The sequence below is a fragment of the Pseudopipra pipra genome, chromosome 16 (assembly GCF_036250125.1).
Source record: "Pseudopipra pipra isolate bDixPip1 chromosome 16, bDixPip1.hap1, whole genome shotgun sequence".
NCBI classification, from domain to species: domain Eukaryota; kingdom Metazoa; phylum Chordata; class Aves; order Passeriformes; family Pipridae; genus Pseudopipra; species Pseudopipra pipra.
In genome coordinates, this window is record NC_087564.1 from 542,268 (window position 1) to 563,547 (window position 21,280).

General features: G+C 44.8%; 1 protein-coding gene across 5 annotated transcripts in view; it reads right to left on the bottom strand.

The window, feature by feature from the left end:
- Nucleotides 1-1,974: 1,974 nt before the first annotated feature.
- TBC1D24 (TBC1 domain family member 24) overlaps nt 1,975-21,280 on the bottom strand; it is a 30,468-nt gene continuing 11,162 nt past the window's right edge. For 2 of the 5 annotated variants that reach the window (XM_064672426.1, XM_064672425.1), the window contains 8 exons: nt 21,051-21,263; nt 18,194-19,228; nt 15,999-16,016; nt 11,420-11,578; nt 10,632-10,695; nt 8,500-8,595; nt 7,590-7,917; nt 1,975-5,917 (listed from right to left, as the gene is read on the bottom strand). In XM_064672426.1, the coding sequence (XP_064528496.1) occupies nt 5,763-5,917; nt 7,590-7,917; nt 8,500-8,595; nt 10,632-10,695; nt 11,420-11,578; nt 15,999-16,016; nt 18,194-19,152 (1,779 nt within the window). In that variant the 5' untranslated portion in view covers nt 19,153-19,228; nt 21,051-21,263 and the 3' untranslated portion in view covers nt 1,975-5,762. The remainder of the gene's footprint in view (nt 5,918-7,589; nt 7,918-8,499; nt 8,596-10,631; nt 10,696-11,419; nt 11,579-15,998; nt 16,017-18,193; nt 19,229-21,050; nt 21,264-21,280) is intronic. The other 3 variants (XM_064672428.1, XM_064672427.1, XM_064672429.1) reach the window with 3 other exon arrangements.

Below are 21,280 nucleotides of genomic sequence, written 5' to 3' on the forward strand. Positions count from 1 at the left end.
GAGGGATTTAGGGCAGCAGGATTCCACAGCACAAGGACGAATGTTTAGGGAAGAGGAGTGGACTGTGTCCCAGCAGGAGAGCGCTGGCTGCAGCCAGCTGGGCCTGCGGAGCTGGTGGAGCCAACGCTGGGGCTGCTCTGGAATGATCACAGGTCAAAAATGGGCACTCTCAGCTTGTGGCTCAGAGGATCCAGCATCACCCAGGCTGGGAGGATGAGGTACCAATCACTGGTTCGCTGGGTTTCCTCTCCTCCCTCCAGGTTTCCAGAGCCACCTCCTCCTCCTCCTCCTCCTGGCTGGAGGGATCAGAAATCTTCCAGTCAGTGGCGGGTGGAGGGCACAGCCACAACTCTGGAGGACCACTCATCCTCGGAAAGAGAGGTGAATCACCTTGCAAGCCATGAACTGAAGCTGTGTCAGCAATGGGAGGCACATCCCCAGGTTCAGGGTGTTCAGACAGTCCTGGTGCCTTATCCACACTTGCCCAAGAGCAGCAGGACAGCAAAGCAGGAGTGGAACACGCTCAGATCTCCCCCAGCTGAAGTCTGGATCCAGCTCCACGGAGCAGCTGTTTGTGTGGCCTGAAATCAGAGTCAGCAGCAGCCCATGGCACCGAGCACAGCCAAGGAGTGGGGTCACCACCCTCCAGCGCCTCAGGCTCCGCAGCCCAAAGTGGTGCTTGGGAAGGGCAGGTCTGGAAACACCCAACAGGGGGCTTGAAAAGGCAGGAAACCCTTGAAGTTTGCTGCCAGAGGCAATGTGGTGCCACCAGCTGGTTATAAAACATCTCCCAAGGAAACTTTGGTAACTGTGAGACATTTACAGAAAAGCCTGCACAAAAAATCCAGGAAAAAAGGCACAACTAGCAAATATCAGGCTCTTCTCACGCTGCAGCACCTTGGTGAGACAGAGCACAGCCTTCCTTTCCCAGGAGTTCAGGCTCCAGCTGCTCCCAGCCCTGTGAGACATCACTCACGTTCCCACCATCCTCCAGGCAGGACAGAGCTCCCACTGCCTGATGCAACCAAGGACAGCTCTCAGTCACTGTGAGGTCCCAAACCAGTTGCCTGCACTGCTCAGCTCCTCACGACCCTCGGTTACACCTTCCTGCTATTAAGCACCTTCGTTATTAAGGCCCTTAAGGGAGTTGTAAAATTGTGATTTGTGGTGTTTAAAGCTAAGGTCACTTTTAAGGAAACCATGTGAACAAAGTCTATTCACACCATTTTTCCCTGCTCCTGTCTCTTTTGACAAAGAAGGACAGTCTGATAGTGTATACTAAATTCTGGGACTTCTGGCTTGCGAGAATGGATTTACTGGTGACGGTGGGAGAGGAACAGGCTGAGAGGAACCTCTAGTGGCCGCGGGCTTTCTGTGCAGCAAATCCTCAGGGAAGTGCAGAGCTGGCTTGAGAATCCTCTGGGAATTTTCTGCCAGCTCAGCAATCCCTCTTTTCCACACTGCATTGCCTTAAACCACAGCTCTGCTCTTGAAAACATCCATGTATGGCAGCACGGGAAGCCCAGAGTTGTGTATAAGGTAGATATGGTGGGGGTTTATTTTTTTTTTTTGGAAAAAGGAGTTTTGTTTAAACCCCAAAATTTAGTGGAATTCCACTTTTAAAATTTACATCCTTGGTCACTGCGTTGTGTGGTCACAACTTAGAGGTGTTGGCAGTCAGAAGACGCCTCTAAGTTGCATTTTAAACTCAGGCTGGGATGGGACAAACCATGCTCCTGAGCCCTGCAAAAGGAAGGCTCATGTCAGAATTTGCCAGTCAAGAGCTTTTTTACAGTCAGCTTGGTACCTGGTCTCAGTGGAAGTCCTGTGAGTTCTGAAACAATCAGAAACCGTGTAATCACCTCACCACAGTGCAGAGAACACACACTCCAGGTCTCTCTGTTTCAGGGTGCCTTTTGTTACAAGCTCGACAGGAAGGAAAAGACCCGAAGGAAGGACAAGGTCAGCAGCCCCCACAGTCAAATACCTTTAATATAATCCAAGATTCCGCACAGTGACAAAAATACCATCGACGTAGGGCAGCGATTCCAAGGGAGGGTAGAAAACCAAATCAACAGCACACCACCACTCATCTGAGAGAACATCACCCCAAATAGTGCACACACTCAACATGACTGTGAATAGTCTGAAATTCAGGACAGAGAGCTGGCACAAAGGCATCCCAAGAGCCGGGTGCACAACGCCTTGGATGTCACTCGCCGGAGCTGCAGCTCAGCTCTTGGTCCCTGCTGGCCGTGGCAGCAGTGTCCCTGTGCTCAGCGGGCAGAGGACATCACTCCCCATCAAAAATGACGATGGATTTCCAAGGAGAAAGTACACAAATTCAACGGAGAAAGTACACAAATTCAACGCACACACACAGACAGCAGTTGAAGGATCTGCACGTGCCACCCCTCCTCTGTGGGTAACCACAGATCTCTATTGGCATGGTTTAACTCTTTAAAGAACAGTACTGGCCCCACTCCATTTTGACTTCAGATATGTCACCAGAGAGAAAATGGGAGTTTTTCCCATCCCTTTGTTAATTTGCCTCTGTTAACAGGAGGGTGATTAATGTGCTTCAATCAGAAAAGGGAGTGTGCCAAAGTGCAGGAGCTGTAGGAATGGCAGCTCAGGAGCAGTGAAGTCTGTCCAGCCTGGCTGCAGCTGGAAACAGTTCCCATGGCCTGCAAACAGCCTGAATGTCATTCACAATGAAGTCAAGTTTCTGGTGTCAGGAGTTTTGAATCTTTTCTGCTTTCAAGAGAATATGCCACAGCAAAAGCAGGTTCTCAGGAAGGCAGACATGCTCCTGCAGGACGGTGGTGGCTGAGGCCCAGCCCAGCTCCACAAAGGGCTCATTCCCTGACTCTGGCACTGCTATCATTGCTGCCAGGGGACCACAAAGAGGGACTACAAACTACACCAACACTTGTTCAGAGCTGCAAGTAACAACTGACTAAAGCACTTCACAGCTGGAGCACTTGAGATAACTTGAACTTTCTGATAAGGTGCCCATTGCAGTCATTGTCTTCAAAACCAGCCTGTGGCCTCCACCTCAAGGGCTTTGCATGTGACAAACTGTAACAAACTTTGATAAACACTTGGTCAGCAACAGCCATTAACTACAGAGAGGAAAAACGCCTCTTTGGTACTGGAAAGAAGCCAAAGTCTTGTTCCTCTAAGGTGTCTCACAACCACTACAGGAATGACAGATGAGGATTTGCATGTGACAAGGAACATCCACTTTTACTGAACACAAGGACTGTGTGAAGATGCCACAGGACTGTACAGCTCCTCTCCCAGGATTGTTGCAGCCTCTTGCTTACCTAGGCTATTCCAGTTCAAACCACATAGACCAGTCCCACAGGATGCCTTTATCAAACCAAACCAACCCTGTGCCTGGTGTCCAGTACTGCTCCTTGGATTCTCACACAACAATGGACTTCTGAGCAACCAGGAATTACTTCTGATTCCAAACATCCAAATCAGTGTGCACTAAGAACATGGCAGGGAAAGGAGCATGTTTCTGAGGCATGTTTCTTAGGTATGGCATACGACAAGGTATTGCCATTGCTGCATCCAGTAGGGATGGGAGTGAGGAAATCCCATCACACTGCTGAGGAAATCCCATCACACTGCAGCAAAGATTCTGCAGATAAAACCTATTCATTTGGAGCATAATATTCAACTCCCACAAATCCTGCCAACACACAGCTCCAGGGAATTTCTGACAACAACCTGGAAATTAATGCTATTGTGTTTTTGAGTTGGTCTTTTTCTTTTTTTTTTACCAAGGGCACCTCACATAAGCTCAAAAGAGAAGATGCAGACAAAAGTGAAAACTCACCTACACTGAGGAGAACCTACTAAATGGGATACATGTTCTGAGTAATTTCTTTTGTCTGAGGAAGATTGTGGGATACCTGCAAGGGCAAAGTGACACAGGTGGCTTTGAAAAATATAACAGAAGGCAGCATCGGCCAGTGTTTGCAAAAAGCCTGATATGACTGAGTTCTTCCACATCTAAATACATCAGTATAAATGAATTATCTCTCCCAGTTCAATCAAGCCTATGGTAAACCTGTGAAAAGACAGCTGGACAGAACTCACTGAGTGGGAAGGAGGAGAAAGGGAGGCCCAGTGCTGACCCTCAGACAGGGTGAGAGAATCCAGTTGCAAACACAAATGGTACAAAAGACACCCTAAACTGTTCTGCACACAGGCCAATATTTCAGAGAGTTATTTTGACAAAAATTCAAAATGGTACCTTAAGCAGCAAATCGTATTTTTGCCAAGTTTGTTCACATACTCTGCAAGAGGCAGCCCTCTGCCAAGCCATTTGGGATTGTCACTGCTGCCAAGCTGGACAAGCCACCATCACCAAAATCTCACCTCTGAACATGAATGTGACCCTGTCCAGCTGAACTTTTAACATTATTAATGCTTAATTTTTCCTTTTAATGAAGTTCAAGTAGCAATAACATTTCTCCCACTTTACAGCAATCTTTTAGACTGAACTGTTGAAAGAATCAGCAATTTCTCTTTCCCTTCATTTTACCTGTTGTGATAAATCTTACTGGTGAGTTACTCACTGAAGCTTTGAGCATCCTGTTGTATGCTCTTGACTTCTCACTGATGTTTATGTATTTGTGCTTCATGTGGGAGAAGCTCCACAGGTGACACTGCAAGTTTTGGGTAAAGACACTGGGAAACTGCCTCCAGATATTACATGCCACCTGCCATGCCCAAAGAGGACTGTAGGAATGCTCAGGAATGAGCAAAAGCCTCTCTGCATCACCCAGAACCTACTAGAACATGCTGGCAGGAAACTGCTACTTTTTCCAGGATCTTCCTCCTATCTTCTTCCTTTGCTTGTGGGGAGAGCATGAAGCTCCCGTGTCACCATGTCTAATTCCCCAGACACACAGGGATATCAGCACAGTTATCCTCAGATTTAAAGCTCCATTTCAGCTCCCAGGAAGGATGAGGAAAGGGCTGTTTCTGAGCACTGCAGATATGCTCTGGCTTCCAGTTGCCTGACACACAAGTCGGTCTGAAGTCATCATACTGATATGGAGTAGGAATGTAAACAAAATCAAGCCTTGGAGATATGACTGTCCAGCCTGGATGCCTCTCTCAGAGGCATACTCCTCAAACAGATACAACTGGGACGTGCCAAGTGTTCTGGTACAAGGAGAGGATTAGCAATCATGGTTCTGGTGTGAATTAAGAGCTTCATAACTTAATGGTACTGATTTGTCTGCACAAAGTCTGCTCAGAGTAGGGCAATGGTTTTACGAACTACTGTTCTACATCAAATCTGAGGTCACCAGTGTTCCCTGTGAGAAGACATTTGATATTCCTGGCTCAGGCCAGGTACGGGTGCCAGTGGCTCAGAGCTCTGCAGCACAGCTCAGCCAGTGCTGTGCCTCTGAGGAACTGCAAACGCCAAACCTATCCCGTGATATGGACCTGTATCCTCCTAGGATGGGTCTGAAATCATCACACGTTCATTTCCACCTAATAGCAGGGCCTGAATACAGAGCTCTAGAGGTAAAGAGACAAGGAGTTGACATTACTTCACCTTGACCTGTCTAAAACAAGAGTAAACAACTAGGCCCTGTATCCAAGTGCACCACTTAGGAATGACTGACAGCACTAAGCCCAGCAAAAAGGATGTTCCAACTTGGCTCCTGCCTTGGAATTTGCCGTGGGAATCCTAGAACAACTGAAAAACTAGTTGATTAATGACAGTCATGTCAACCATTCATGGTGTCCCTGAAGCCCCACACCTCCAGCACAGAGATCTGGAAGTTTTCAGAGCACAGTGGCTGGTTATTGAAAGTGTTGCAGTGGCTGGTTCTCCCGTGGTTCAGATCTGCATCCAGGTACAGAGCCTGGCCATCACCTCCTCCTGGGAAGAAACAAAGAGAGGGTCAGAGGGGGGGTCTGCGTTTCTTAGCATGGGAAACAGCTACACAAAACCAAAATAAAGGAAAGACTTCAGTGCTTTTCTCATGTGAGTAACTGGAAGCCCTCAGTGATGTCTGAGAGCTGTCTTCAGACATCTCAGAGTATGATCCGATGTAAAGGTTTTAAATGATAATAGCAGAACTGGATAATTTCTTTTAATAATAATAAAGTAAAGTAATGCAGCTCAGTAAGAACAAGAAGCCTGACTCAAATACCTGTACTTAAGATTTTTTTTTCAATGCTGGAGGATACTGGAAGCAACCAACTGCAAATTTGCCCTCCAGTTAAGAAAAAACAAATAATTCTGTTAGCAGTCAAAAATCAAAGGTGGGAGAAGAACAAGATCAGTAAGTAACAATCTGGTCTTCTAAATCACCATAAAATATGTAAGAATTAAAAGTACTTTGATTATCTGTGGGTCTATGTCAAGGTTCACATTGCTTACAGTCAGAAAATGCAGAGAACTGAAATAAAGTTAGACGGAAATATGTTAGGAAAACAAAAAGGAAGATCTCCTATTGCTTATAGGGCAACCATCAAAGAACATCTACCAAAAACATCTGAGGAATCAAAAGGGTGGGAATTCTGGTCCACAGCTGGAGTTGTGTACAACACTCACTTCTCTGTATCTACCACCCAAGCCTGGATCTCTCTTATTCCTCCCTATAGTGTAGAATATGGTAAATATAAGTGACTCCCTTACCCAAGGCTGATAGAAAGAGCTGGTGGGACACATCACACTCTACAGCTCCCTGACAAGAGGGTGGAGCCAGGTGGGGGTCAGGCTCTCTTCCCAGGGAACAAGGGACAAGATGAGAGGAAACGGCCTCAAGTTGTGCCAGGGGAGGTTTAGGTTGGATATCGGGGAAAATGTCTTCATGGAAAGGGTGGTCAGGCCCTGGCACAGCTGCCCAGGGCAGTGATGGAGTCACCATCCCTGGAGGGTTTTACAAGCTGTGTGGATGTGGCATGTGGGGACAGGGGTTAGTGGTGGCCTTGGCACTGCTGGGGGAGCAGCTGGATTTGATGATCTTAGAGAGCTTTTCCAACCTAGACCATTCCATAAGTCTATGATTAGAGCACATGCTGCAGGGTGGGAAATCAGCCAACACCTGATATTACAGAGGAAATCACAGGCCAGTTGCTCTCCTACCAACTGTCAAGTAAAGCTTTTTGGGAAAAGGACGACTATGGTTTTATACGTGTTCCTTGTAAATCCCATTTAGGTGACATTACTAAGAAGGATTTTGCCAAAGTCAGTAGCACCACAGATCCAGTAAAGTTCCTGGAGAATTAACATGTTTTATAGTTTAGTCTGTGTTTCAAAAGCCTTGATGTAAAGTAAGTTCCTTTTTGAGAACTACTTCTCATCCTGAATTAGGCAGTTTGAAGGAATGGCTGTGCTTAAAGCCATGAGTCTTCTCTAAAATGCTTGCATGCAAGTTTTCCCACAGAAAAATTTTGCTGGGAAATAATATCAGGTTTTGGGCAGTTTTATCTCTAACTGTGGCGATACTGAAACAGATACAGGGGTCACCTGTATTAACCACATATCTGAGGTGGATAGGAAGAGCTGGGGTAGGATCTGTGCTTGGATTCTCACACCGACTCACCGACGATGATGCACTCGCTGCTGCCAGCCATGAACATGGAGGCAGTTTTGGAAGGCAGGTTGAAGTGCCGCGCTGACAGGAAGGGAGAGAGGCGATCCGAGGGCTCCGAGGGGCCACTGCCGGAGGAGAGCGTGCTGGGAGCTGGGGAGGAGTGGTTCTCTGTCTCTGGGCCAGCTGTGGCCAGTTCTGGGTGCTTTATGATCACCCACTCGTAGCGTTCCACTTCTGGCTGCAGCTGCAGAGGGGCAGAGAGAGCAGGGCTGTAGTTAGTGCCCACACTGCACAGAGCTCTGCTCAGCAAAGGACATTCCAGACTCTCGGTCGCCACCTGTACAGGCAGTGGGAAAGATTGGATCAACCCTTATTGAGGCCAGATGTTGTATTCTTTATTCCTTTGCTTTTTAGGTGATTGAAGAAATGATGAAGTGATTTTTGAGTTACCTTATTACATCTCTCATCTCTGCATCACCTCTCTCTACAACTCCCTGACAGGACGGTGGAGCCAGGTGGGGGTTGGTCTCTCCTCCCGGGTATCAAGAGATAGACAAGAGCAAATGGCCTTAAGTTGTGCCAGGGGAGGTTTAGGTTGAATATTGTGAAAACTTCTTCACTGAAAGGGTTGCCAGGCACTGGCATAGGCTGCCCAGGAAAGGGGTGGTGTCACCATCCCTGGAGGGACTTAAAAGCTGTGTGGATGTGGCACTTGAGGATGTGGTTAGTGATGAACGTGGTGCTGGTGCTGGATTGACAACTGGAATTGATGATCTTTAAGGTCTTTTCCAATGATTCTATGATCTTTTAAGAAAATATTCCACGCAAGGGAAGAAACTTAAGCGGAAGGGAAGTAAGAGTTACACAAGTACAGTGGTTCTGTCTTGCTACTGGGCAGGAACAATAAAATTGTACTCACCCTGAACACAAAGCACTCTCCAGTCCCAAAGAAGCTCAGCTTGTTCCCTCCTCGCCGGCGCTCGCTCCAGTCCGTGGACAGGTAGGCCCCACAGACCTGGCACAGACAGCATAGTCAGGCTTCCCATCAAAGGAGGAAGTGTGTTAAACCCACTGATACTGACATTTCAGAGGCCAAAACTGCAGGTTTTAGTTGGAGTTTCAGAATCTCTCTACCAGTGGATTAAAGCAGCACAAGTATTTATATCTAAAGATAGATTTAAATTCCTTTAATCCGCCTGCGGTTTCCCTTAAATCTGAAGAGTTTCATGAATTATTTCACATCTCTGAGGCCTTAAGGGAGAAATGTTCCAACAGAACCCCAGTACCAAAGCACGAATCACTCCAAACCTGTACAGCCTGACTCCCACTTCCTCACTTTGGCATCCAAAGCAACAGTGTTGTTTTTACAGTATGAGCAGCTCTGCCTGAACATGTTCTGGTCATAAACAGTGGCCTTGGTGGCTTTCTTACATTTCCAAGTGTAGGCCAAAGCCAGCTTAGCTAAGCCAATGGTGAACCAGCTCAGATATCCAGCAGCAAACCACAGGGGGGTCACTAATCTCCAACAAAGGGAAGCACCCTCAGAAAGCTGAGCTGATTTCTGGAGCCTTTTGTTTGCAGGAGAAGAATTTTTTGCTACTGGCAATACACATCCCTGCCAAACGCACACACAATGAAGCTCCAAGAGCAGGGTGAAAGCATTCCTGCTTTTTTTTCCCCAGAAACTGGAAAACCAGTTATGGTTATACAGAATTATTCTAAAGAACACTTGCTGTTTAGCCTTCACCAGCATTACAAACAGAGCTCCTAGGACAAGATCCTTGAAGAACAAGTTTTTTATATAGATAAATCTGTATTTGGAGTTAAATGTCAATTTAGAACTAAATCTAAATGACCCAGAAGTCCATTTGATGTGATATGCCCGACGGATATGAGAGACAGAAAATCAGAAGGCAAATTTTCTTCATTCTAAAAAGTAACTATAGATGTATGAATAGAGGATAAACAATCCTTTGCATTAAACCTCAAACCCACAATCACCAAATGAAACCCCCCTTATTTTTCTCCTGCTTTTTTTTTTTTTTGCTGTATATATTTTTTTTGAGAGGTAAGAAGCAAACCATGCTAGAAAAACCAGCATCCCTTACAAAGACTTTTGATATAATCCAGGACAAGAAGCAAAATAATAAACAAATATTCCCCCCTTTCTCCTTTAGACACCAGGGGTATTCCATGAGCCATTGGCATGTCAATGCAGGCCTGGATGTCCAGAAACCATCAGAAATATGAAATGACCCGGAGTCTGAGCATTAGGTAGCTGCAAATAAGAGTAGAAATGGGCTTGTTCATGGACAGTCATCCTGCAGGGACATAGGGAGGAATATAAGCCCACAGGCTGCAAACAGCTTAATGTAATATACAGGATATTTAAAAGTCATGCACAGTGGCACAGATAACCAGCACCATCACAGGAAGCTCCTGTGTGCCCTCCTAAAAAGGTTCTGGGAAGACTTCTTGTTTTATGTATTAAAGCTGCTGCTTTCACATTATGCTGCCTGATACTGTCACACACAGCAAAGCAGAAACAAGGCACCTGTGTGCACTCCTCCTCAGCTTCTCACAGCTGCCCTGGCTTATTTTTGTCCCAGTCAAGAAGGAGATGAAGCTAAGGCTTTTGCTTTCACATTATGTAGTGTAGCATTATTCATACCATTCAAATTCTGCTACTTTTTCTCCTCATATCCTGGAGAAAAGAAAATATCTTCTATGCATCATGAGTTTAACACAATTCCCACCCTGTCCCTTTGATTCTGCAATTCAGAGTCTGTCCAAGAGCAAAATGAGTTACTTTAGTCCATCATCCCACATTAGTTACAGGAGAAAAAGCAGCTGACCAAGACTTGGTTTACAAGATCTACTCAAGAATGCATAGTCCTATAACCAACATATGGAATCATTTAAAGCATGGATTGTTAAAAAACCAAAACCAACCCTTGCTTATTCATTTTATTATACACAGTTTTGTGTTGCAATACAGCATTGCACACTGCCCAAAACCCAGTTTAATCACTTCTCTTTCACTTCACTCACCTCTTTTGCTGTTGTCTTGATGAGGAGAAGAGTTGGTTCGTGTCCCTCACTGTGGGAATAGAACCTGAAGTGCAGAGCACACAAAAATAAGCACTCAACTACCACCAACTGCAGCTCCTTCCCTCCTCAGCATCATGCACCACCTCCTCCTCCAGCTGATGCCATAGCAAAAATCATCTGAAGACTAAGAACATTCCTGCAAATGCTTTCTACAGTCCATGTAAATCATACAGCTGAGTGTAAATGAATATTATCAAGCAGTTGTTCTCTACTCAGTTCTCTGCAGTTGCTTATATCTCTGCAGAATAACTGGAAACCTGACCATCCCAACAGCAGCATTTTACAGCATTTTGAATTAAAACAACCCAGAGGGCTGACGGCTGTGTCTGAAGGGCTTTGGGTCTTCATAGAAACTAATTGTATGCATTCTCTTTGCTTGCTTTTGCTCTTCCTCAGGCACATGGGGCTGGGAGAGCAGGTCACTCCCTGCCTCAGTACCTCACCTGCCAACGACAGTCATTTTTAGGAGCTATAGGGTTATAGTCTTCTGTGCCAAGTGGAAGGAGAACTCATATCTAGTTTATCCCACTTAAAAAATAATGACAATCAGATTCATGTAGAGGAATCTTCCTTATTCCTTGGATCAGTCTCAGCATGGTTTTCTGTCAAAAGAGCCTGAAGATCTGCCACTGAATTGAACCATTCGACCCCATGAGGAATGAACCAGTCTCAGACCAGCACAGTCAGGGAACTGATGGAAGTTTGACAGCTTTGAAGGTTGTCCTTACCTGCTTAGGCTACAGCCATGTTCCAAGGTGGTGAAAAGCAGGAGGGGCTGGCACAGAGCAAATCGCTCTGGGATCCATGACCAGATGTCTCTCATTTCCTTCACACTGACAATTTCTGACTTGAAGTTCTCAGCATGAACTGCCAAGTGCACATTCTGCCTGAGAAATACAACACAAAACATTGAGAAACAAGTTTTGTTTAATGAGTTTTGGATTACAGGACAGTAACATGCAAAGATAGCTGAGCACTAACAGACCCTAGTAGATAAATTATTGTTCACAGCTCCACCTCACGGGATTAGAAGGCCATGGCCTAGTGAAGGTAATAAATTACTGCAATTTAACATAGTCCTGAGAGGCAGAGATCTAGTCTGACTGAAATACCTGGAGCTATTCCTCTGTATGGCAGCTGTTGCCTGCACCTTTATACACAGAGGACACAATGCTGAGCCAGTGAGGATGACCATGACCTCAAATAGTTCAAATTGTATTTGCTATTTGAGATGGTCTCTCTCTCAAATTGCACTTGTATTTAAGCACAGAGAATAGAATGCCAAAACAAACATCCAGGATCTGAAAGGAAGGGGTAGTACTTCCCCCCCGCCCCTCAGGTCCTGCCTGTATCAGGAGTTAGAGAATCCCTAAAGCCCTCAGAAACCTTCGAGGAATTAGTATTACCAGGTTGGGCAACTTTAATCCAAGGAAAATATTTGAAGCTTTCTGAAAGTTCCACCTCTTGGAAACATGTCATTAGCAATGACTTCCACTTCATTAAGAACCAAAGAAGTTCCTGGGCTCATGGTTACAGATGGAGCCTGAGAACATGAAGAACGGTGGACATGGACAATGGAAAGGAAACCCCCACGCCACCCAGAGGGGTCTGATACAGTTATAACGATTGATTAATGGCTTTTAAACACTTGAGGGTAACAACCATCATCATTTTAACCAGCCCTCAGTTCTCAGATTAAACAAGCACACAAACCCAGAGCCTGGGGATTAAACAAGTGTTATTGCCATGTTAAACACTCAAAATGCAAAGGTGACAGCCAAGGACATGGTGCAGTGACACAGGAGCTCGCACAAGACACTGAGTTACTGGGCAGCCAGCAGTCAAGTGAAGCTTTATCAGTTTGCTCTGCATGCAAGGGTTCAGGTGCAAGTATTTGCCTATTTCTGATGGTTTTTTTCTGACAATTACACATTTCTTTCAGTTTCATGGAACATAAAGACACCCTCAGTAGTGTACATCTACATGGATCTGGACAGCTTAGCTCACTTCCTAAAACACACTAACTATAATTGTTTATTATTTTTTATGCTTGCAGTACCAAAAAATCAGCAGCATTTGTACTGTACTTCAGAGTGGTGCTTGCTTGGAGACACTGGGACCTGCTTTCTGAAACTCACTGTAGCTGCCTTAGTGTCAGCATTTCTAATGAAGTAACTCCTTAAGTCACTTAAAAAAAACACCTAAAATTACTGCTTCCTCCAGCCAAATGAACCAAATCACTCCCTGCATTGCTACCCTGAGTTATTTAATGAGCAAGGAACTTTTACGGGCACCTATTGAAGGAACTTGTAACTCTTAATGGCTTTTAAAACTTACAGTATCACTGACTAGGGAAATTATTCGTGTTTTTAAACAGCAAGCTGAGCCACAGGAGAGATCCACTGAAGCAAAGTATGAGCCAAGCTTTGAACCCACATCTCCAGAATCTTACTTTAGGTCTCATTCTCTGGATCCTGTCTGGTCTGCAGCTAAAACTGGTGGCACTACGGAACAGAGCTGAGAAACAAAGCCTTGGTTTCAGTTCAGCAGAAATTAGATTTTTTTTTCCATATTTAAGTAATCAAAAAGTATTCAGGGCAATCAACTAGTTTGTTAGAGTGAATTTCTGGAGGAAAAGTAACGATGATAAATAGGCTAAGAGTTAGTAGCAAATATCAAAAGTTTTAAAGTTACACCTCAGGCAAGCCTCAGAATTATTTGTATTTCTGGTCTGTATATTTTTCACACTTCTGTGAGCTGTTTGGGTAACTAAACTTCAGCTCTTGTTCCTAAGAGGCTCTCACACTCAGAGTGCCTTTGCTTTTGCCTTTGTTCCTTCTGGCTGATCTGAACTGCTGGTTTAAGGACTTTCCTCCCCAAGCCCCACTCAAAGCCTGAGCTCAGCAGTTTTCCAGGAACACATCCCTTTCAGAACCCCGTGTCTTTCCACAACTCTTCCATGGAGGTAGAATATTACCTTTTCAAACAGATCTTTCTATTTACTCGAAAGCATTTGCCACTATATTGACCATTTAAAACTATCCCAGGAATACAGTTCCTTCCCTTTGAATATCATGGCAAATCATTCCATATTTAATCTCATCATCTAGTTCAACCTAGACTACAACTTGGCCAAAGGATGTGAAATCAAATGACCTGCTATTTCCCAGTCACAAATCACAGCTGCAGGTGCCTGAGACTGAAACCTGACCCTGTGTTGATACCAGTGTCCACACACAGCCTGTGCCTATGTCAAACCATCTGTGCTGCTGAGCAAAAATATAAGGGGTTTTTCGGGGGGGGGGGGAGGGCCCAGAAAATTGCATCTAGTTACAAGTATCTAACCTGTATTAGTTCTCCTATTTTTGACAGTATTTATCTAATGACACTGAAAAATCATCTCCTTCAGTTTGGCAGCTGCTTTTCAAAGTAGTAAATGAGTGAAAATGAACAAACGCAAGTTGACTAAGAAAAAAACCAAATGTTTTGGTTTATATTTACTGAGGAAAAATAAGTTTAGCCTTCACCATACTACAGGTCTTTCAGGGTTATCTGGTAAAAAAACAAGCAGTTTGAGAAATCAGTAAATTTGGATAGCATTACAGTCTACCACTAGAACTGAACAAATTCAGTAAGATTTTACCCTGCCTTACTGTTTCCTCAGTTACTGGGATGAGAATGACAACTTTCTATTGATTGCTGATGTTGGAAAGACTTTTTCAACTGCTATTATACCAAAGGAATAATAGATTTAAAAGATTTAATAAAAGATTTAGAAACCCAACAATGAATTTTTAATAAAGCAGCTTATTTGCTGCTTTCACTAGGAATGCTGTTTTTTCCAGCTGTTTCATTAATACAGTGTGCTTCAGACACCTCACAGGTCCCAGTGATATGCCCATGACAACAAATACCCCACTCCAAGGTATGACTCACTGAGTTACATCGTCCTGCTCTATTCTGGTTTGGGTCAAATCTTACAGGGGCTGCATTAGCTTTAAATTCCATTATAATTTCAGCGAGGGCGTAATTGTGTGGGAAAAGGGAGATGTTCTTTTTCAGTCATAAATGGCAATATAAGTAATTCGTGGTGCATAAACCTGAAACCTAATCCTGTGTAGAGATCAATGTCAACAGACACCCTGCACCTACCTAGGCCCCCTCAAACCCAATCTATTTCCTAGCAGAAATTAAGGCTTTCTGCTGCTTTCAGAACAATTTAACTGCAGCAAAATAAAACACAGATGCTGAAGGTTTGCTTGGCTGGAATTAACAGCCTGCTGATTTATAAGGGGTAAAATCCTCAACACAGAAGTTATGGTATGAAACATGCTTTGATAAGTCTCTTAAGATGTTCTTTCAAACATGAAAACACAAGAAAATTAATTCCAACTTTGATTTTATAAATTAGTATAAATGTTAGTGTCCATCACCCACTAAAGTTAACTCAGGGCACCTGCAGCAAGGCCAGAGGATTCTCAAATGCATCAATTTAAACCCAAACATCTGTGGTATTTAGTACTCACAGGGTAGTCTTTTTCCTTTCCAAGTTCTCCTCTAATCAGACAACACAATCCACCGGGTTTTGTTCTTTAAGATTTACTTTCCAGGTCAAGACTTGATGAATGACTTTATTGACCATTAATGCTCTATGGCTGAGTAATTCTGGCCTCCTTGACACAGGAAAAGAGTCTTGTCTTCTCACTTCTAAAAACCCTCTGCCTACTTAAAAATAAATATAATCTAGTATTAATAGAGACAGGTCACTTTTAGGAGTGTGCCAAGTTGGGGTCAGTCTCAAAAAATCTTTCCAAATAACTGCAGAAAACTTGCAAAGAAGAAAAAAAGTTGTGTGTGTCTCACATCTAATGCAAGAGCATATACCAGGTTTGGATGTGAGATTATACCCAGCAGCTCTGAAAACATGTTATTTGACATGTTTAAAAAAGAACCACCACCTTTTCTTCTCGTGTAGAAAGGACCATTATTATAACGGCCCTTTATAGCCATTACCATGATCCCACCATGTCCATTACTCTTTCCCACTCTGCAGGGCACAGCTGTGCTGCTGTCTGAAGTGCTCTGCTCACTCCCTGGGCCACGATCCCTTCCCTTACAGCTTTGCAGGTGCTTTGAACTAACTTTGCAGGAGCGTGTTCAGGAGCTGTGGCACAGCAATGGGATGCTCCAGTTGCTGCCCTGCTTCTCCTGCCCCAATGTCGGCGATGACAACAGCCTTGGAACAAATAACCAGCCAAAGACAGGGGAAACCAGCAAAGTACAAAGGGTTCAAGTGTTTTAACCTACCTTTTGGGAGGTGCAAGGCTGCAAACAGGAGGGGTGCAGTGGGGATGGAATGGACAGAGGAGAATGTACAAGAAGAAAGACAAAAAAAGATAGAAAAGATCAGTGACTTCCTACATCCGTGACAAAGTGAGTGAAAGGAGCCTGGAGAGAAACAAAGCAAGGTTTGATTTGAGTCACCAAGCATGAGAAAAACAATCAGACAGGTTAAAACATTTATATTTCTATTTCCCCCCCCCCCTTTTTTGTTATGTGATTGGAAAATAAATCATCTCCTTGCACAGGCCAAACAGACCTGGAGAAGAGAACTCACTGGCATCCTATGGAGCCCTGGAGAACAGCTCACTTCTCCTGCGCCCACATCTGCCCATGCTGGGATCCAAACTGAGCCAAGCTCCCCAGGACACTGAGAAGTTTCAGTGGGTTTACAAAAGTAGCCAAGAGAGGATACAAACCTTTCAGTAGCAATTCTGCTTGATGTAGCAGTAGCTACTGGCTTTATTTGGGTATATTACTGTATTTTGCTTTAAAGGCACCACAGTTGTGAGTGAGAATTTCTCTGCGACATGTAACACAGCAGGAGTTTCTGGGGTTTCTGTGGTTAGTTGTGGTGTGGAGTTTTTTTTTCTTTTCTTTTTTTTTTTTTTTTAAAGTTCTTGTTCTGTTTTGAATAATATACTCAGAAAGGATATTACAACTCTCCTGAACTTCAGAACAGGAAGAAAAGACACATATTGAAAGAGTTAACACTCCTGGTTGTGAGTCTCAAATGCAATGGTCTGAACTCTCCCTGATGTGACAATCCACTGGCTAAAGGCCCTGAAATAGTTGAATCTGACAGAAAAATGAAGCAGCTGATTGTAAACAAGTTGTGAGTCTAAAAATTAACCACTGGAGAAGACTGGAGGGAACTTTACATGTGCTTAGACACATGAAGGAGGTTCAGCTAAGATTTATGTTATTTTATAGGCTGAAATGTGCTCAGTGTGTATTTCCATTCCATGGAATGATATCTGTTTACAACTAACTCAGCAACAGTTAGCTGGAAGATCCTACTACATCAGGGGCTGGTACCTTTGGATTTTTGAAGATTTAGAGAAAATGAGACTGTGCCTATAGAATACCAAATTCTAGAGAACACACTCACTGACCCAGGGAGTGTAGAAGTCACCCTTCCCTTCAGAGGGCAGGGCAGCTCATAAAACTGTCCAACACTTAAACTCAGATTTCAAAAGTGGCTGGGAGAAGTTTGCTGCTGTCAGAGGCCTCTGGAGAAACAGCACATGCACCACCAGCATTTACCTGCACATACATTCGCACTTGGCAGGATGCTAATTTTGATTAGATTAATAAATTGCTACCTTTTCTATATCCATGGAGAGGTCTTTCAGCTAGGCTTTTTATTAGCATGGCTTTTACTACCACAGTGGAGCAGGATTTCATTCTCTAGTTTCACAGCTGGTTTTTCCTCCCCTCATTTCTGAAAAGGAATTGTGATGACACAATCACGTTTTGGACTTGCATACTCACTCTTCTCTCCCACATTTCTTTCAAAATCATTATTTCTAATAGTACACGAACCTGTTACAAAATAGATCAACTCCTACCTTTGACCAATACTCTTGACTTTCAGGAGGCTTGCAGTCAAATTAATTTAAAAAGTAATCTGTAAATAAGATTTTTTTCATCCTTGCTCTGTTAAAATAACTCCCCAGTTAGGCAAAATGTTCCCAGCTGGGACAGCACCTAGTTACACTAAAGAAACTGCTGAATTCACAGTACTGGGCAGCATCAATTTGACATTTTATACAGCTAATCTCATATTTAAGAATTAATTTTCACAGTTGTTTGTGTATGTTTCTTCCAAGTAAATTATCAGTGCTTTTTCCAGCTTTGCTAAAATACCTTTTCATTTAAAAAAGAAAGATACTTTTGAGATGCAATACTTGTAATTAATATGTACCTGTATAAATTCATCACTGAGCAAGCTATGAGAAACTGCTCTGTTCCGCCTGTGTCATAACACTTCAGTTACACTTCTCACTAATGCTTAATTTTGGGGCTGCTGGCTTTTTCGTCAGAGAGAAAACATCAGAGGACACTAGCACACACGAGTGGAGCCGTCCCAGCAGTGCCCCAGGGTTGCCTGACTGGGAAAACTCTGGAGGTGGCTCAGGCTGCCTGTGGTGAGCCCCTACCTTTTCTGTTTGACCGTGATGCCTTTCTGCTGCAAAGCCTTCTCATTGGCCATCTGCAGCAGCTGGATCTCCTTCCGAGAGAAAAGGCGGATAGCAAAGGCTTTTTCCAGGAGCCTCTCTGGAGTAACTGACTTGGCGATGTCCCTCACGAAGGCTCGGATGTCCTGCTGGATGCTGTCGGACTCCATGGGCTGCCCAGCTCTGACTTTGTGAAAGAACTTCAGAAGAGCCAGCGCGACGCGATAGAGAACCTTGTACCCTTCCACCAGGAACACGTCAAAGACCCGCGCGACGTAGGCCATGGGCAGCTCCCCAAAGAGCCACCGCTGCCAGTCCGAGTACACCTCCAGCACGTCCTCAGACACGGCCACCATCAGCTTGTGGGCTGCCTGGCAGTACTTGTTCACCAGGTCCCCGAAGGTCATGCAGGAGGACTCAAAGGCCAGGAAGGTCTGGTCGATGAGCCGCTTGGAGGGGTCATTGCAGGCCAGGATGCGACAGACCTGCTCAAAGCACTCGGCCTCATCCTTGCTGTAGTGCAGCAGCAGCGCGATCACCGCTGGCAGCGCCGGGCAGAACGAGATGTCCGGGAACTGGTTGGCGATGCACAGGATGATCTTCCTGACCGCCCCGACGCCCTCTGCGTTCAGGCAGTACGTGGGGACCAGGCTGTTGTCCACAAACTCTGGCAGGGGCAGGGAGCTGCTGCTGCGCTTTCCCACAATCTTCACGACGATGTCCCGGTACACGTTGGCATCTGGGGTCACCGTGCGGCATGGGATGCTGCTGATGAGTTTGTGGTACACTTTGGCTCTCAGACAGTGGTTCTTGGCCCAGTAGCCCTGCCGGGCCAGGTGCTTGAGCTCCTGGAACTCGGTGCAGCTGAGCTCCTTCGTGTCCTGGCTCTGGGCACTCACATCCATTTTGTCCCAGTCCACAAAGCGACTGTACTCATCCATGGCTCCAGGAGAAGTAAATCAGATAAATCATGAGAACGGAGACCTTACTTAGTCATTGAAGGACTCGCAGATTTTTCTGCAGAAGGAACAATAAAAAAAATAGAAGTTTGAGTAACAGGTAATCTCCCATTTTCTTTAGGAACAGAGACATGTACATTCAACTTGTTCCTGCAATAGCAAAACTGTTTTCTACAGCAAAGAAAGTTAAAGATGCCTCTATTTTTAAGCCCAACTTTCCTTGCATTGTCAGTAACTACTACTGCAGTAATTGGTCAATGTCCAGCCAAGACACTGATCCTGAGGACATCTTCCCAGGAGATTAATTTCCCTAACTGAAGGTCTAAGGTGAGGCATAGATCACTATATTCACATCTCACTTAAGAAAACAGAAGACTCTCACTTCAAAAATATCCTTTGTAAGGTCTGTTCAATTTGCAATCTCTCTTTCCAATTCTCTGGGGAAGTTAAGCACTACTCATACTAGAAGGATGCAGTCTCAGAAGTAGTTTACACTGTTCTGAGACTGTGTGGCCAGTGAGATCTGATCTCCTACTAGCCACAGCCATGCGCTCCTAGTCATTTCTTGGTGCTCGTACGGGCACTTGTGTGACCACACAGTCACTGAGATCAGCTTGTTAATCTGGTACGACTTTTGTTTTTCATTGGATAAGCAATATTTCTTCATGGAAAAGGTGGTCGGGCAGTGGAACAGGCTGTCCAGGGAGGTGGTGGAGTCCTTGTCCCTGGATGGTGTTCAAGAAATGACTGTATGTAGCACTCAGTGCTCTGGTCCAGCTGACAGTGGTGGGGATTGGTCACAGGGTAGGCTCCATCTTGGAGGTCTTTTCCAGTCTCAGCGATCCTGTGGTTCTGTGTCAGTCAGATCATCACTAGTGCCACAACAAAGATTAGTGCAGGACAGACCCACCCCTCCTGACTGCAGTACATGCTAGGGTCAGCTTCAAACAGCTTCATTACAGAACTTCCATGTTCCCAGTGGTGCTCTGGATACAGGCCATGCCCTGTCACACAGGCACACAGCAGCTCTCCCACTAGAGGGCCTGCTGTCCCCTGCACTGGAGATGTCACAGACACCTTGGCAAACATCAGGTTCTGGCCTCGCTGCCTCACACCCCGTGTTTACCTCCTCTACCGGCTGACTGCAGGCTTAGGGCACAGCTGTGTCCCAGCAGACAGTGTGGCTGCGACCACTAACGGCCACACCCGAACCAGCTTTAATCAGTCAGTGCAAAACCAGATGGGGAGATACAATAACCTCCACTATCACAGCAGGTCTGCCCTGCTGGACCCTCTGCCAACGTGCCCACAGTGCTAGACTGAAGCTGGGAACATGGCTGTGGATGCTGCACACTCTGCAAAGGCAGACAATCCCTATAAAATGCAACGGGCCTATGAAACTGTTTTGTATAATTAAGACATTATATAGCAAGGCTGAATCAACAAAAGCTGTTACTGAAAGACTTCCAAAGAACCCTTAGTCATTCCTGTGTTGACAGACTGGAAAATGCATGGAACTTGACATTTATCACATGGTCTTCCATAAATCAGGTGCTTTAAAATGATTTGAAACTCATAAGGTAGATACACTATCAAGGCAGGGAGCTCGCTCTCCTGGTTTCCACACAGGAAAGTAAACTGAACATTTTGTCTGAAGCTGCCATATATTTAATCCAGACAGTTTTAGATTCTGACTAAATACTAATCTGTGTATTTTGGAATCACATGCTGAAACTCCAGAATTTATCTCCTCTTTTAAAAGCTGGCAGCAACACACAGGAGCCTTTCAGAGAAGGCTTTTGGATGGCTCTTCTCTACCATATTTCAGGGGTTTTTTGAGTCGTCTTTGTACAGTGTATGAGCAATACAAAAATGCTCACCATTTTGTTGCATTCTTCCACATCTGAAGCTAATTCTCAGACGGTAATTACATGAGGCAACCCATTGTCCTGACAGTGAGAGATCTTCTGGGGTTCAGCAACGGGCCCTGGTGTGAGATGAGTGTGTGTCTCCAGGAGGTGCAATAGGACACCAGTCCATCGCAGAGCCAATGTCAGCTCCAGGGAAGTTAACATTTCCCCGTCATTCTCCACCTGGGAATCATAGAAAC